This window comes from Manacus vitellinus, unplaced genomic scaffold, assembly GCF_001715985.3.
Source record: "Manacus vitellinus isolate BGI_N305 unplaced genomic scaffold, ASM171598v3 scaffold_50_pilon, whole genome shotgun sequence".
In the NCBI taxonomy this organism is placed as follows: Eukaryota; Metazoa; Chordata; class Aves; order Passeriformes; family Pipridae; genus Manacus; species Manacus vitellinus.
The window spans coordinates 5,472,522-5,490,315 of record NW_021940612.1 but is presented as its reverse complement, the minus strand read 5'-3'; the positions used below and the strand labels follow the sequence as shown (position 1 = coordinate 5,490,315).

At 40.0% G+C, this 17,794-nt stretch overlaps 1 protein-coding gene across 6 annotated transcripts in view; it reads left to right on the top strand.

Annotated features, from left to right (window-relative positions):
- Positions 1 to 9,078, top strand: part of AGTPBP1 (ATP/GTP binding protein 1) — a 57,336-nt gene extending 48,258 nt beyond the window's left edge. For 4 of the 6 annotated variants that reach the window (XM_018080937.1, XM_018080938.1, XM_018080939.2 and 1 more), the window contains one exon: positions 8,349 to 8,526. In XM_018080937.1, the coding sequence (XP_017936426.1) occupies positions 8,349 to 8,526 (178 nt within the window). Of the gene's footprint in view, positions 1 to 8,348 lie in introns of all 6 variants that reach the window. The other 2 variants (XM_008934196.3, XM_018080941.2) reach the window with 2 other exon arrangements.
- The last annotated feature ends 8,716 nt before the right edge of the window (positions 9,079 to 17,794 follow it).

The following is a 17,794-nucleotide window of genomic DNA, read 5'->3' as shown; positions in this document are numbered from 1 at the left end:
AGAAAAGGCAGTGGGGGTCATAGTGGAGACCACGACCATAGTTGAACATGAGGCAGCAACATACCCTGGCTTCAAAGAAGGCTAATGATATCCTGGGCTGCATTAGGAGGAGTTTAACATGGTGATTCAAGGAATGTGATCCTTCCCCTCTCCTCAGCACTGACAAGGCCTGCACAGCTGGACTACTGTGTCCAACTCTGGATTCCTCAGTACAGGAGTGTCTTGGAGAGAGTCCAGTGAGGGCCCCCTAAGTTGGTGAAAGGACTGATGTACCTTCCATAGGAGGAAAGGCTGGGAGAGCAGGGACTGTTAGTCTGGAGTAGAGAAGGCTCAGGAGGCATATTATCTATGTGTACAGATACTTAAAGGGAGGTTGTAAAGAAGGTAGAGCCCGGTGCTTTCCAGTGATGTCTGATGACAGGCTAAGAGGCAATGAGCACAAACAGAGGAAATTCCATTTAACCATTATGTACATATAATGGTGTGTCCTAGTTTTGGCCAGAACAGGGTTAATTTTTTACAATAGCTGGAAGGGGGCATGGCCAGATCCCACTGTTATTCAATACTATCTAATGTGATTTGTCAGAGTTAGGAGTAAGGGACTCTCTTTTCCAGCTGGGAGGACAGAAGGCATGACAGGGGGTTTGGTGGTGTTTCACTTTCCATGTGAATTGTTTCTTTGTCTTGTACCTTTTGTTAATAACATTATTGCTGCTATTGTTCCTTTCATATCACATTGCTGTTTCCAGTAAATTGTTCTTATCTCAACCTGAGCAGGAGGGAGTGGGGAGCAAGCAAGTGGCATCTGGTTTGGGAGAGTCTTGCTGGGGGGCACTGAATTGGGGAGTAGTGTTCCTAAACCATAAAAATGGTTATCTATACTTTTATTGTGAGGATGCTGAAATAGTGGAACAAGCTTCCCATTGAGAATATAGAGTCCTTATCACTAGGGATGCTCAAAAGCTGTCTGGATGTCATCCTTGGCAACCTGCTATAGGTGGCCGTCCTTGAGCAGGGGTGTTGGACTATATGACCTCCAGAGGTCTCATCCAACTTCAGCCATTCTGTGAAAAGGGGGAACCATTTTTAAGTCTGTTCTCAAAAGGCACTTAATGCTGGTATTGTGGGCACTTCAAATTTGAGTGCTAATTTAAGTAATTGGAATACAAGTTTCTAAGAATCACAGTCTGTTTGCATTTGTCTCCCTCAGAACTTATGCAGTCAAGCTCCTGTTCCCTTTGCATGTTTTCCCCCCAGTTCCAAATGGAAAAGATTAAACTAAATGTAATACTAATATTGTATTAAGAATTATAGTTGTTGTGCTGACAGGTTTGTTAGGGTCTGTATGCAATGAAACAAAAACACGTGACTGCAGTCATAACTGTTAGGACTTACTAGACTTATCCTTTGCTCAAAAAATTGACCTTTTTTTTGGAAATGCTAGCCGTTTCAGTGATTCTTTTGAGGCTCATTGATGTGTTCTAGAACATGGTGTGGTTTTGTTTGTTAATTTGATTTAATTATAGCAGCGAAGCAGTCTGAGCTTTGGGACTCAGCATGTCTAGAAAATGGTAGAAAAAGCAGACAGCCAAAAGGAGCTGTGGGAAAGGAAAAACTTGATGAAAAATCCATTTCCTGCCTGTAGTCTTACACTTAAGAAAGCACAACAGACTGGTGAGGCAAGGAGTGAGAGTGCGTCCAAGGTCTTACAAAGCATTTCTCTCTAGGCTGTCAGAAGGAAACTGGATTTGTCCTATTTTATTTTGCTCCCCCTTAATAACTCCTAAACTTTGCCCAGACATTTGCATACATCTAATCTCCTTCATCTAGGAGTAAAAGTTTTTTCCTTCTTACTCTGCTGCAAGGTTTGAGCTTTTCTTGGCCTTTCTTCCAGTACCTTAGGAGTACCACGATGTAAAATACATGGCATCTTATGCTGCCGCTTTTGTGCTGTGTATCCCTTTCAAAATGCTAGGAAAAAAAGCTATTAAAAATTAGACCCAGAACTCATTCCACTGGTGGGTCTGGTAGCAGTGCCCATGCACCAGGCCCCTTCTCTGGCCTAAATGAATGTGTAGACTGTGGCATCAGAGTACTGTTTGTCTTCTATAGGGCAAAATAAAGAAACTAGTAACCTAGGAAAAAACCAAACAAACAAATAAAAAAAAGTAAGTATGATGAACAGGTTGTATATTCTTCATAGCGTTCTTTAAGCTTTTCTTTTACTCCTGGTGGTATGATCCAGATATTACTATAGGCTATGTTCAGTGATTGATGAATCCCAACTAATTTGATTCAGTATTGAGTATCACAAAATGTATTTCAGAGTGACAGCACAAAGAAAGTGTGGAGTAAAATTTTGTGACTCTAGAAGTGAAGATACTTAAAAATACAACTTAAATGGGATTTGGATATCTAGTTTCTTAGGGCTTAGAAAAGAGTTGCATATGTTCTCCTCTTTAGCCTTGGAAATTCCCTTGAGAAAATATCCTTACTACTTATGAAAAACACATGGAGGAGAGCTGCTGAAGGGGACAGCACATGCAATTGCATGTGTGATGTTGCCTACTGTAGCAGCATTGCTGATCCCTAAAGGAGAATATAGACCCTAAAAAGAAATTAAAAGGGAGAGTATGGAGAAACAATTCCTTTGTGATACGTCCTAACTTTCTTTCTCATCTAAGATTTTTTTCTCCCAGACAATACAGTTTCAAAAGGAATCATTTGTTCTTCAGATTTTTCTCTCCTTCCTTTCCCAACTCCCCAGGTAGCTGCAACTTTCTGTACTTTGATAGGGAATATTTCTTAATCTTTTGTTCCAAAGTTTTAAAATGTAGACACGTCCCCTGTAGTTTCAGAAAACTTCTGGACTGCATGGGGATTGAAGTTGGTAATGGTTGTGTCTTCCTTGTGGATTAATTTCTCTGTAATTGAGTCATATGGATAATGAAAAATCCAACTATATCTTTTAAGGGACAATTAAAATTTTACTTTGAAAGATCATACTATGTTAGTGAACAGGTTTATTAAATTTTAGTATGTTTGGAGCATTAATGTAAATAAGAAAACACATAGGAAGGTATTGTAATATAAAAAATCATAGAGTCATAAGATGGTTTGAATTGGACGGGACATTAAAAATCATCTAGTTCCAACCCCCCTGCCATGGATAGGGATGCAACCCACTAGATCAGGTTGCTCAAAGCCTCATCCAGCCTGGCCTTGAACACTTCCAGGGATGAGGCATTTACAGCTTCTCTGGTCAACCTGTTCCAGTGCCTCACCTGTCCCCAGTGCAGCATCTTGCACTTGGACTTGTTAGACTTCATGAGGTTCTCATGGGCCCAATTCTCAAACTTTCTGGGTCCCTGTAGATGGCATCCCATCCTTCTGTTGTGTCAACTGCACTGCTCAGATTTGTGTCATCTGCAAACTTGCTGAGCGTGGACTTGGTCTCACTGTCAGTGTCATTGGATTCCCAGATAGTATGCTGCCTGGCGAGCTCCTCACACAACACGTCAACCTGCTCAAAAGCATGTGATCTGTCTGGGCACACTTGCACCCATGATACCCACCTCTGCCTTCAGGTGCCAGGGGACTTGCAGATTCTGGAGTTCCCTGCAGCTGAGAGTCTTTTGGTCTTCAAGTCTGTTTGGGTCTAGACTTGTACCAAGGTGGCCGTGGTTTCTCTGGGTTTCATCTCCAGCCTGGCAGCTGTGACATGTAGGTGCCATTTCTGTTACAGAAGAAGGCTCCTTCCTCTTCCTTCCTGAATAGGATTAAGTGGCACTTCCAACATGCCCTTCCTTGAGAACTGCTGTGCCATGCTCTGACTGCTGCAGCACTGACTTCTGCCACTCTTTGAGTACATTTAAATCTGCTGGCAACACTCGTACCACATCAGCCTCTTGAGAGCTGACAGTTCTTCTTGGGTCTCTCAGCTCTTAATCACATTTCCCTGACTGCAGGAACGCCCTGCCCAGCTTGTTCTAGCACTCAGCCTCCAGAACGTACTACAGCTGCTGCTGCTGTTACCGCTGTCACTGCTGTTTCTGTGTCCCTCACTGACCCTAATAACTAAAGTATGTTTGAATTAATAATTAAAATACATTTTAGAAAACAGTTATATTAATTCTTGGTGTATTCAATGGCAGGTGATAGAGAAAATACTCTTAAATGAAAGGGGTATTCTTAACGTTCTTCATAAGCATGAAGACTGTAGTATTATATCTGATATGTTAGTCAGGTATTTAGGAGTTCATCTTTTTACCCATAAAATATTGTTTAATTAAGATATGCAGAACTTCAGAATTTCATATAGTATTCTCTTTTAACAGCCATGACTTCACAGAAAATACAGAGATTGTGGCATCCCTTACATTACAGTACTGTAGTTATGAGATAAACAACCTCTGCTAACCCGAGAAAAATAATAGTTTCATTTTAAAAGGAAAAGTGGGAGGTGTAGTGGTAGAGGAAGAAGGATTATAGAGCAAGTTAATTAGAAGGACCCCAAGGGAAGGGTTAGGAAATTAAAACCCATAGAATCAGCATGATAGCAGCTAAAAATATATTGTAACAAGATATGGTGAGGATGGGGAGCAGCAGGGAAACAGATAAAGAATTTGATTAAACAGCAAGAAATTTTTTCAGGTGTTTTGATTGCTGCATTTCTTGTGACCCAACCTCAGTAAAATAGTGGAGTAATAATTACACTTTGCAGATTTATACTAACCTTTAGAATAGAGATTGCTGAAAAGTGAAATATGTAAGGTTAACATTTGCTACATCAGAAGAAAATGCATCATAGGAAAGCAAACATACACGAGCGGTATGTGACACAGGTTTTTCCTTTATATAGAAAGTACTTGGATACAATTTTGTGAGGAATGAAAATTCAAGAAAGGGACAGTGGAAAAATAATCGTAATAAATATTATGGTAACATTTATTTTCTGTAATAAATGATTGAGAAGTCATGGTGTATTGCTTTATATGGTAGTAGAAAGGTAGGATTATTATGAAGCAGACTTCAGAGCCAGTTTTTATTTTAAAGATTTATTTAGCTTTCTAAATAGTATCTGTTCTAATCTTTGATCTGTTCTAATGCTACTTTTCTTGAAGAAGGAAAATAAACTATAATAATGATTTTTATTTTATTAAGTGTAAAATGATAACAAAAACATCCCTTGGTTTTGGATGTACGTGTGCCAGAGTGAATGTCTAAAATGTGTTACAGCAGACATTCTGACTTTATAACTGTTCTCAGTGCCTGAATTTCTAGAAGTTAGGGGCATGCCTACATGCTTACACATGCATAAGTATGTAAAATCAATTTATACAAGTATAAAAAAAGTGTATTGAATAAAACACTGTGTGTTTTTCAAGACAGTATAACATAGGATATATTATATGGACTGACAGGACACTGAAGAGATAAACTATGTGGTTTGCTTCTGCATCCAGGTTTTTTTCCTTAAGGTAGGCTTTGTTGGTTGCTCTCTTTTAACTGAATCAGCTGTGTTAGTTCAATATCCAAATAATGACATTTATTAAAAAGAGTGGATAGAATTTTTAAGAACTTTATATCCTATATTATACCTCACTAACATGAATTTTTAGAAGTGATGACAGTAATGCATTAAACATCCCATTGTCAGTGGTTAGTAAAATGTTTGTCCTTCTCATAGCTCATTGTAGTTTTCTGTTTCAGTGTTCAGAATTATTACTAATATTGGGCCAACATTCAGATTTAAATGCTCTATTTCCTGTCAGTTGAATTACACAATCTGTTCTCCAACTGCAGTGTGAATTCCTTGCGTACAAAAGCTAATGAATCAATACCTGTGTTAAGGGATTAGAAGCAGAAATTGCAAAAAAGCTGTGGATTTGTCAGACTGTGATACATCTGGTGAAGTCCCTATCATTTGTTTCTTTTAACAAATGAAACATTTAAACTTTTTATTTTCCCAGCTTCTTTTTTCCTTAGAGAAAGTGTTGGTAGGTAGTGACTTCGTAGGGCAGAAAGTGTCACAGGACGAAAGCACAGAAAAATTATATTCCTTTGCTGATTCTACCACGCATTCCTCATGCAAAGCATGTACCCTTAGTGTGTGTTGGGTTCCCCATTTGTGAAATTAAAGAGACTCAGCAAAGATTCTGATTATTTTCTTCATTCTTTGTCTCTTCTAAATGGAAATAATTTTATTTTAAACAGCCAGTTTGTTAACCAGCATAATGGGTTGTTGCCCTAGTACAGCTTAAATAATCTGTAAAGTATTTAGTTCTGTGGAGCTTTCCTTTTTGCATAGCTTATTCAGTACAAGCTTATTTAGTGAACCATGATACAGATTGTTTTGAACATAATTTTTTTTTCCTCTAAGGTAGGAAACAATTCTTGTCCTGATGTTTGAATTAACTGTTGACAGCACAGAACATTACAGTGTGCATGTCATTGAGGCTACAGGTAGAGGAAGAATACTGTGAAATATATTTATATTCAACAGAGATTGCATTGCAGATTTCAAGTGGTGCATTTAAGCTCCTTAAGGTTTAGAAAGAAGCAGTGATTAGTCCTTTTAATTATAAAGCCACAGCCAAGCTAGGTTTTTGTATGCCTTAAGAGAAAATTCATCAAAATTAATATGCAAACATTTCTACAAGTTCTGTGTGATGTTCTTCAATAAGAACATCCTCACTGTTTGTATGAGTTCTATATGATTTGTTTATTAGGTAAAATGCACTACAAAACTGTCTTAGGGCTTAATCTGAATACGAAAATACTTACGAAATATTTAGGAATCATGGCTAAGCTTTGTGAATGAAAATTTGGGAAGGGCTTTACCCGCATTTGTTACAAGCACACTGGTGCCTAAAAAGGCCAATACGAGACAGGCACGTCCGATTGCAAAAGGCACAGCAGAAAGACTCCTTAGATGGTATATTCTGCAAGACACGATTCTTTCTGTGTTGTCTTTTCTCCTCAAGGGTGATCCTGTGTGCGTTCTCAAAGGCATCAGCAGCGTTATAGATGGTGTGTCTCCAGACCTCCCGACTGGAGGCCAGAGTAGACCAGTTATGGTGATCAATATGGCCAAGGCTGAGATGTTGCTTCAGGGAGTCTTTGTATCTTCTATTCGGGGCTCCTCTCTTGCGGCAGCCGGTGGCAAGTTCACCATAAAGCAAGATCTTAGGGAGGTGGTGGTCCTTCATCCTGGAGACGTGCCCTGCCCAGCGCAGCTGTGTTCTCAGCAACATGGCCTCAATACTTGTAATTGCTGCTCGTTCTAGAACAGACGTATTGGTCACATAATCTGACCAGTGGATGTTTAGGATTGTACGGATACAGTGTTGACGGAAGCGTTCTAAGAGTTGCAGGTGGTGGTGGTAAATGACCCATGATTCAGATCCGTATAAAAGAGTAGAGAGCACAATGGCTCTGTAAACACTGATCTTGGTGCTTTTCTTCAAGTGTTTATTTCGCCAAACTCTTTTATGAAGCTTTCTGAAGGCACTATAGTGCTTTTAAGCAGATAGCTTTTTATGTCCTAAGTGAGGTTAGTAAAACTGGGTCTGGAAAACACTTTTTTCCCCTTTTCTTTTTTCCCACTTCTGCTCTAGGCAGGTGAGAGCGTCAGAAAGTTGTATTTTAACCTTTTTCCAGTTAACACTAAAGGTGTTAATCCTCTTATTCTTGTAGGCCATTAGTTAAGGCCGTAGACCATTCTGTAGGTGGTAGCTCAGTTCCTTAGTTCATTGCCTCAGAGTTACAAGGCTTAACAAATTTTAAGTTTTACCTGCATGCAAATGTGTGAGAACCTGATATGGGTTAAGGGATTCATGTGGGAACTTAACATTAGTTATAACCACGACTCCTTGTTTTGTCATCTCTGATATTTATAAAGTAATTGCTCACAATGCTTTCCAGTAAAATGTGTGTTTTAATACAGAGGTTTCACAATTGAATTTTTAGGCTGTTTTTAAGTTTGCTATATATTCTATACCACTGGCTGTGTCTTTATGTAGTTGTGTTCTTCTGCAGCAACTTCTGATAGTGCTGTATTTACATCAAGTTCTTACCGGCCATTAGTGTAGCTAATTTGTCATGGCACATTTGAATAACAAGTTGTATATGACTGATTAATTAATTCAAGGTCTTACAAACATGACTTTGGCTCCCAGTTGTTTTGCACACAATTAAAAAATCAATACTATTTCAGGTAAACTGCTGCTTTCCTGAGATAATTTTTGTATTATTGTATGTCAGGAAAGGGTCAGGGCATAGTCTGAATGCATTACTCCAGGTAAAACTTTCAACATGATTCATGTTGAACTTCTTGTTCATTATAGCCCCACTACGTACATTCTGGATGAAGATGAGCCTCGCTTCCTTGAAGAAGTTGATTACAGCGCAGAGAGCAATGACGATCAAGATGTTGAATTAGCTGATAATGTGGGTGATTATGAAGCAACTAATCAAGATGATGGACTTTCAGACTCAGATTCAACAAGGATACTCCTTTCTTGAACCAGCTTTGCCTCCAGTAATAGGAAATAAAGTATCCTGGATTTCCATAGTCATACACTTCCTGCTGTTTTCTACAAAGGGGATAAAGCTTCAGTTTATACAAATAACTGAGGCCTGCCTAGCTCAAGGATAATAACTATTTCTGACAAATTTCCATTTGTTTTATTTAAGGAATTCTGTGTTTTCTTTTAGCACTGAATAGATAAATTTATTTATTAGTTCATTTTTTACTAAATAGTACTGCATGGCATTTTGTGTCCTTAAACCCTATCTTAAGAAAAATGGATTATAATTTATGGTGTGTCAGAGTACAGAAGGTAATTTTTTGTGGTATGGTTCTTTGAGTTGCTTCCTAAAAAATATGTATGTACAGATTTTATAAATTAATTTGTGTACGTGTGTGTATATGCGCGTGTGTATACTGAGGTGAAGAGGTTATTTTTCAACATTATTTCAAAGATACTTGATTGTGTTTGAAGCAATGTAGTGCCTGCTCTGAAACCATTCAATAATTACTAAATTAAAAATGAGAACTTGATGTATGAATTTTCACACTTGTTTCTTGCTTCTGATGATTATATGGTTTTGCCACAGTATTAGGTGAAAATATGTAATATCTTTACAGAGTTCTGGAATTTTGCACAGTGACCAATGCAGCCTGTGCTTAGAAGAGCTACAGACTCTTGTATAAAACTTTCCCATAGAATAGGCATGTTTAATTTGAAGAAGTTTTCTCATTAAGTGTACATGACTGCAAGAAGAGGTTAGGTATGTACACTATGTATGTTCAGCTACCCAGATGCTCAATTTTTCTTGTTGAATATGCACGTAGTTAAAAAGTATTACTGGCGTCACATAACTATATACCCAGTTCAATTGCTTTAATAGGGAAGGTGCATTTTGGTTTAAACCTTTTTTGCCTGATCGCAGTCTAGTGTTAACTCTGCTCTGAGAAGGAGATTGGACTGTAACTTCCTGAGGTCTCTTCCAGCCAGAAAAATTATTCTGTGATTCTGTATTCTTCATGTTTAAAGTCAAGCTGTCAAATACGGAGTTTATACTTCATTCTCTCCTATCATCTGCTAATTCTTACTGCTTCTTGCTTCTGCTTAAGATCAGATCTAACAGAGAAATGAAGTTGTACTCTGTTGTTTACAGAATTGACATGTTTTGCAATGAAAAATACTTTTCCAAAATTATTTTTGAGTGATGTGACCCAGTTGTAGCATTCATTTTCTGCTGCATGTGCAAGGGCTTTAAAAGCATGAAGAATAACATTTCTAAGTTATAGCAGGTTTTTAACTGATGAGAACTTTGTGTATGTTTACTCTTGCAAATAAGTATTTTGGAGGGGAAGGTTGCTTTTGATAGAAGGATTTAAAAAGGATAAAATTTAAGGGAATTAACTGTATCAATGATTTTTAGCCAGGAGACAGATTTTCACCAGGATCTGCTGTTTCAAATGCAGCATTGTTTGGTAATGCCTGTCCATACCACCCTTATTCTGAAACTGGGGAAGGGTTTTAGATCCCTTGTGATACACTACTGTGTTTCTGTTTAAAGGCTTAAATTTATATTAATACACATGCAATATTGAGATGTACAGGTGGAAAAGATGGAAATATTTACATTCTTGTCCTTTTATAAGTTTTTCTCTCTAGTAAAAATTATCTTTCCTTATGTTCTGTGAACTACATACTGTGAGTAAGAAAATTCTTTTAATACCCCGTTGAAGAGGAGCTCTCTGCATTGAAAGTAGAGGAATTTGAATTATCTGTAAGTCAGTCCAATGACAGCAGTTCAGATTGGTCATATTGCCCTGTCGGTCTTATACTAGTTATCTACATAAATAGGTTTTCATCCTTAAGGAGTCCTACTTCAGTAGGAGTAGTATTCAAAAATAAAATTAATCAGAAATAATTTGACTTAAATTTCAGGGAGTGCAGGATGCCCATGTTAGTTAACTCCATTGTGCATTTCTTCTTACTTTTCATTTGAATTTGTGTTACCAAACACCATTTTTATACTACAAGCAAGACTAGAAATATACTTCATCCATTTAGAAAGACTTGTGGCTTGGTGGTACAAAATCATCTTTTCCTCCTCAGTAAATACACATATATGTTCTTCTCATGTTTTCTACAGCTTTTAGTCTGTGCAAAGAAAGAGTTATGAATGGCTTATATAACATCTCAGGATAATGTGTTTATACATTAGATTCTGATGCAGTTATGCATTAGAATTCACTTATGCATTAGATGTCAGTCTGGCAGCTGCTGGTCTGAGCTTCTACCAGTGCAGTTCCAATAAAAGAGGTGAAACTTTGTCCTTATCTTACACATTGCTGAAAATGCAAAGGTTGTTACCTCTTACATGTTTTGCGGCACTTGCCTTTCTCTTCTCTGCTACATCTTGCTATTGTTGCAGCAGTGTTGGCAGACACATGCTGGTGCCCGCATATATGTGTTTTAGTGGGAAGTCTGGTGTTTAGCTGAAAATGGAATAGCTAACACTTAAGCACGCACTCTGTTCTGCTGCTGTGGCATTTACCCCAAATAAATGGGCAGAATTACAGCAAAGAATGGCAGCGTCTTGGACTGTCACAAATCAGTCATCTAGCGTGGTTTGTCCCAGACAATTGACTGTCTTTATTCTATGCACTGGCATTTCAATAGGTTTCTGTTTTTAAATGATGCTGTTTACTATAAGTATGACTGGTTCTGTATAGGCAAAGAACATATCCGTATATCTTCCTCCAGTAATAACAACAAATAAGATTATAAACAATAATTACATCGGTGTTATTTACTGTCTTGTTTCCAAATAATTGCTGGATGGTGAATTACTCTATTTCTTTTCCAGGTATAATTCCAATTGCAGCACAAATTTTGTTATTGTGTCTTCACTGGTGACATCCCCTGGTGTAATGTAGCTTACAGCAGTTTGTGCCAAAATCTTGCCTGGTCATTTTTCAAGGTGGATTGTTTTATCAGCCTGACTTACCAGGGAGAATTGGTTTGAATCCCAAGTAAGACTGCAGAAGCAGTAAACACTGCTCACAAAATGCAAAAATGCAAGGTTTCAGATAGTTTCTTATTGTAATGCTATGATAGATATAATTCTTGCAGTGTTAATATGCATGCCCCAAATAACAATACTTATTAATAAAAATGCTTAATAAAGAATTAAATACAATCTTTTGCTTCCCTATTATTGGTTAGTAATGATTAAAGGATTTCTCATCATTGCATATGCAGTAATGTATCTACCCATAAGGATGGGAGTGTGCCTAGCATTTTTAAAAGGAGAATATTTTTGTTCTCTGTCAAAACAAAGTCAGTGTGCTGCAGGCTTAGAGTAGCATTTGCATATTAATTGACTGAATTATAACTATCTTAAAAAGTTTAATATTTATCAATGTTTGTAAAACTTATGAAGGTTTTGGATGAAACACAATGAAGGTCATTGCAGAGCACACAGAAGAGCCTGGTGGTGAGAGTTTTTCCCTCCTACACAGCTAATAGAATATTAATCTGATCTATGAAAGGCATAAGTTTATTCTCAATAAGTCACCGCTTTACAATTCAACTCAGACTGCACTAGAGAACTAAGTTATTTTTACTATTTATATTTTTGCAGTAGCAATTTTAAAATTCAGCAATTTTTTGAGGGAAAACTTAAGGTAGATCTAGTTCTATGCAGCTGTTTGAAAAGAGCAAGTGATTACTAGGAATCATCAATGTAACATTTGCAAATACATTTGCAGTTTATTTAACTATACCTGTCATGTTACTTCAAGATGAACAAATTCCTTCACAAGCTCTGTTATCCAAACTCTTTTAGGCTGTAGAAGAGTTACAGTCATTCCTATATTAGTCTAAGGATGTTTTTCTTTGATCTCAGCAGTTTCTAAGGTCATCAGGATACAAAGCACTTGAGATGTGACCCTGCATCTTGTTTGCTTAACTAAACTAACTCTAGATTGCTTTGAAAGAGGGGTTTTAAATACAAAATGCCAAACAGCTTTGACACCTAGTAAAGAATACATTATCTTAAATTATGGAGGTCTTGGCTTTTTAACAGTATCATATAAAGAATTTATTTAGTCCCTGTAATATACTTCATAACTATGAAACACACCCCGTTATTTCTTCTGTTATTAGAAAAAGTTAGCTGCTATATTTTTTTACCTTTTATATTTTTTAACAGATCTTTAACTGCTGACAACTGTGCTAATGTCTCAGTCTAAGAAAACAATTATTTTTTAAGAAAACTGGACAAAAGCCTTCCCTTATGACTTCTTTAAAAAAAAGCACAATACTCTTAATACAGCTTTTGAAGCAATTCAGAGGGAGTCATTGCTGAAAAATATGGGTTTATCAGCAAAGGAAACAACACACCATAGGATTTGTTGATCCAAATTATGTGGTTACCAAATGCCAACCAGCTGCTCTGTTTCGTTGCCTCTGCGACATTCTTGCCACAAGATGTTTGTGCTTAGTGTTTGCCCTTCTTTCTGGCAACAGGTTATTCAGTGTGCATCATTTTTCATGGTAGATTGGAAGGATATATACTAGCAGCACCACATAGCACTACTGTAAATTTTCACTGGACTGAATGATAACTAATAAAAGAACCTGACTAATTCTAATAAAATTCCACAATAGTACTTCCATACATGAAATGCTGCTGATAACATGGAGAGGGGAGATGGACTTATAACAACCTGAAATAGGACTCTTCTATACACTGTCCCTCCAGATTTACAAAGGTAAGATAATAAATGTACAAAAGGATCTGCGCAATTTTATACAGGTGTAGTGGTTTGACCCTGGCTGGATGCTAGGTACTCACTACAGCTGCTCATTCCCATCTGCAACTGGACAGAGGAGAGAAAAAAAACAATGAAGGATTCATGAGTTAAGAGCTGGGAGAGGTCTCCATCACAGGCAAAAGAATTGAAGTGAGGATATTAATTGAATTTATTACAAACAGGATCAGAGCAAAAGAGTGAGAAGTAAAATAATCTTAAAAATACCTTCCCCCCACCCCTCCTTCCTTCCAAACTCTACCTCCTTCCCCTCCAGCAGTGCAGGGAGACAGGGAATGGGGGTTACAGTCAGTTGTTGTTTCTGCCACTGCTCAGGGAGAGGAGTCCTTCCCCTGCTCCTGTGGGGTCCCTCCCACGGGAGACAGTATTTGATGGACCTCTTGAACGTGAGTCCATCCCATGGGCAACAGTTCTTCCCAAACCACTGTCCTGTGGGTCACTCCTCCATGGGGTGCAGTCCTTCATGAATGAGCTGCTCCACTGTGGGTCCCCCACAGGGGCCACAAGTCCTACCCAGGAAAAACCTGCTCCAGTATGGGCTTCCCTCTCCACAGGCTGCAGGTCTCCAGCAGGACCCTGCTGCATCTTTGGCCTCCCACAGGGTCACAGCCTCCTTCATGCATCCACCTGCTCCAGCATGGGCTCCTCCATGGGCTGCAGGTGGGTCTCTGCACCCCGATGGTCCTCCATGGGCTGCAGGGGCACAGCTGCTCCACCATTGTGAGAAAAATCTCTCCTTTCAATTTATGAAATGGCAAAAAATACTTGCAGGACAAGGAAACTTGCAGCAAGAAATCCTTTATTGCAGCGCTGGGTGCAGTCCCAAGCCACACGCCTGGAAAAAGCACACATGGTTTGAAAAACGCGCCCTCTTTGTACCCTTGGCCACCTAAGATGTTGAATATTCAACAGGTAACAGGCAGATTCTCCGCAAAAGTCATCCTCCTGTTCTAGCTTATGTATAATCACCAAAGGCACAAGTTCAATTTATACAGATTTTGTGCTTGTGTGCACTTGTACACCAGTTCAGTTTATCCACATCTGCTCTAGCTTACTTTGTTCTTTTAAAGTATCCAGTCTAGCCAAGTCAGTCCTTTAGCTTAAGTGATTAGCCAGTGACATTTCCCTCTTTGGGTCTGACCTCACTGTTGACAAAAGCTCTGTCAGGGTTGCTTGAAAACTCTGCTGTTATCAAATGTACACCTTGAGTGTGTTCCAGAATGAAAGAAGGCACCCCAAATCATCTGTTTTAATACAGTAGCTCATTCTTCAGTATGTCAGGTACTTGTTCCTTTTGTCCAAAAACTAAATGTCTACAACATAAGTAGACAATATTTTAGAAGAATAATTTTTCAGATCTATCAGTGAATTCAAAGACATATTAACTCTATAAATCCCTCTATGCTAAGCATCTGTACCCAAATTTTAATAGGGAAATAGATCAAATCTGATGTACTCCCAAATGAGTGGCTCCTGGTCAGCTAATTCTATAAGGAAGAATTAGCTGGTGTTCCCTCTCACACAGCTTCCCGTGTTGAGGAGAAAATGCTGTCAGTACAGCAGCAGCAGAAGTCTTCACCTTTACATTGATCACCTGGCTGCATCTGCCTCACAGACTCCAGAGATTTGTGCACAGATTTTCCTCTGCCTCTCAGTTGTGCTCTGTGGTACGGTGAGAGGGACAGAAGGATAAATTACAACTAGTCATTCTTAAGGGTCACATAAACTACTGCTTAACAGCATCCACCCTCCTCCATAATTTGTCCACCAGGGTGAGGTGCCTATGGGCAAAGTGCCCATTGACAATGAAAGAAAATGGAAGATGATAGGCACAAGAAATAGCTCCTCTGTCTGTGGACAGAAGAAGCAAATGGGTCCTGAGGAATGACTTGACCACCTGTGAAACTCCTTTCCACAATCCCTCTGTGAGCTTCCCACTATGCCATGGCAAGGGCTGTCAGGTGCTGGGGGCCCTCATGGGACACTGCTGCCTGACCTGGGGCCAGGCTACCGGCACAACTGTGAGAGCATTCCCACAATGGTATGAAAAGTAATGCTAGAGGCAGTAACCGGGTTCTTGAAGTTGGATCATTGAGGGGTCAAGGATTCAAGAAAGAAAATACCATCCTAGCAATCTAAGGGGAAAACCAGAGAGCAGCTATATGGGAATCACTGACTGAGCAACTGGAGCCAGTGTGTAGGTGGCAGGTGTCTCTGTGGGGCTGAACATTGCATGGGAGTCCACCCTGCCTGTAGAACCAGTGCCTATCTGGCCGACAGAGCTTTCTTGGGGTGGTCATCACAGTAGGACTTTGGCTAGCAGATCACTAAATCCCAGCTGCCTTTTGTCCATGAGAGGCATTGAGGAAAACCACAGAATCATAGAATTATTTTGGCAGTAAAAGACATCTAAGATCTTTGAGTCCAGCCATTAACCTAACAGTGCCATGTCCACCACTAAACCATGTCCCTAAGCACCACATCGAAACACTGTAGGGATGATGATTCAACCACTTCCCTGGGCAGTCCATTCCAATACTTGATAACACTTCCAGTTAAGAAATTTTTCCTTATATGCAATCTAAACCTCCCCTGATGCAACTTGAGGCTACTTCCACTTGTCCTGTCACTTGATACTTGGGAGAAGAGACCAACCCTTGTTGGAAAAATTCTTCCTTTAGATTTAAAAATGGTAAAAAAATACCTGTAGGACGAAGAAAGTGTAGCGAGAAGTATTTTATTTCAGCGCGCTGGGTGTTCCAAGCCCACGTGGGTCTGGAAGCACACCAATCATTTGAAAATTGCGCCTTTTGTATCCTTTAGGTTACATAAGCTGTTACATATTCAGTGACCGCTGTTTTTTTACCTTAAAAGGTAATTTCTCTGACCCGGGAGGGGATGTTACCTCTTCTCTTGGTTGATTTGTAATGTACCCCCTGTACACGAAGGCTGCCACATGGCAGAGAGGATACATCTTTATTTTTGTATTTTCCCCTATAACCGGCCACAAAAGGTTCCCTGGCGTCAGGTCCAGATAGGACTGTCCACCTTACAACTTCCACAGTACACCTAAAAAGGCTCTTGGAACTAAAAAAAAAAAGAAAACCCCCACCCCTTCTATCCTCCTACTAAATTCATTTACTTATAATAAAACCAGGTTATTTATTTCTCATACCCTCAACTGGCTACACTCTCCTTTCAGGTAGTTATAGAGAGCAAGGTGGTACCCCCTGAGCATCCTTTTCTCCAGACTAAACATCCCCAACTCCCTCAGCCACTCCTTATAGGACTTGTGCTCCAGACCCTTCCCCAGCTCCGTTGCCCTTCTCTGGACACACTCCAGCACCCCTTCTTGTAGTAAGGGGCCCAGAACTGGACAGAGGATTTGAGGTGCGGCCTCACTAGTCCCAGGTACAGGTTCCCTGTCCTGGTCCTGCTGGCCACACTATTGCTGATACAAGCCAGGATGCCATTGGCCTTCTTGGCTACCTGGGCACTGCTGGCTCATGTTCAGCTACTGTCGATCAGCATCCCCAGGTACTTTTCTACCAGGCAGCTTTCCAGCTGTTCTTCCCCAAGCCTGTAGTGTGCATGAGGTTGTTGTGACCCAAGGGCAGGATCCAGCGCTTCACTTGTTGAACCCCATGCAATTGGTCTCAGCCCATTGTTCAGATCCATCTGTGGAGAATTTCTACTCTCCAGTAGCTCAACACTCTCACCCAGCCCGGGGTCATCTGCAAACTGACTGAGGGTACACTTGATCCTCTTGTCCAGATCACTGATAAACATATATCATAGGTTTACTTGTTCTAAAAAACCAAGCAGGGAATTTTTTCTTTCCCCTGCCTCGCTCTAAAAGAAAGATGTTGAACGAGGGAGGGGGAGGGGGTTTTGCCTACAAAAGAACTAACTAGCAGGCCTGCATTCCGAGATGATGGCCCTTCCTAAGACTGATGGGGAGGGGTGATGAATTTTTTTTCTTTGCTCCTTGGAAACAGGAGACTCTCCCTTTTTACCTTAACTCAGGCAAGGTATGTGTTGGGAAAGGTCTGAGGTTGTTTTGTTCTCAGCCTAGTCATCTGGCTGTTTTCTGGCCCCAGCTTGCCTGCACCGTGTTCTGCCCCCAGCCCAGATCTACTCAAACTTCATCAAAAGGTTTGACCCACCTGCAGAGGAACTCTTCGGGGAGGAGGTCGTCCTCTCGCTCCTCCGCTCCCGTGGTGGCAGCAGTGTGTGTTCATCGACGAAAAGGGGGAATTCCCGGCCACAGCCAGCTGCAGACAGCGTGAGCTCTGTGGGGAGAGGGATTTTTTCCCTTTTCCCCTTCCCCTTCTCGGTGTGTGTGGGATATCTCCCTTTCGGCTTCTCCCGCTCCAGGCCCTCACCAGCGACCGCAGAGCCCGACAGCGCCCCCTGCCGACCAGCGCCGAGCACTGC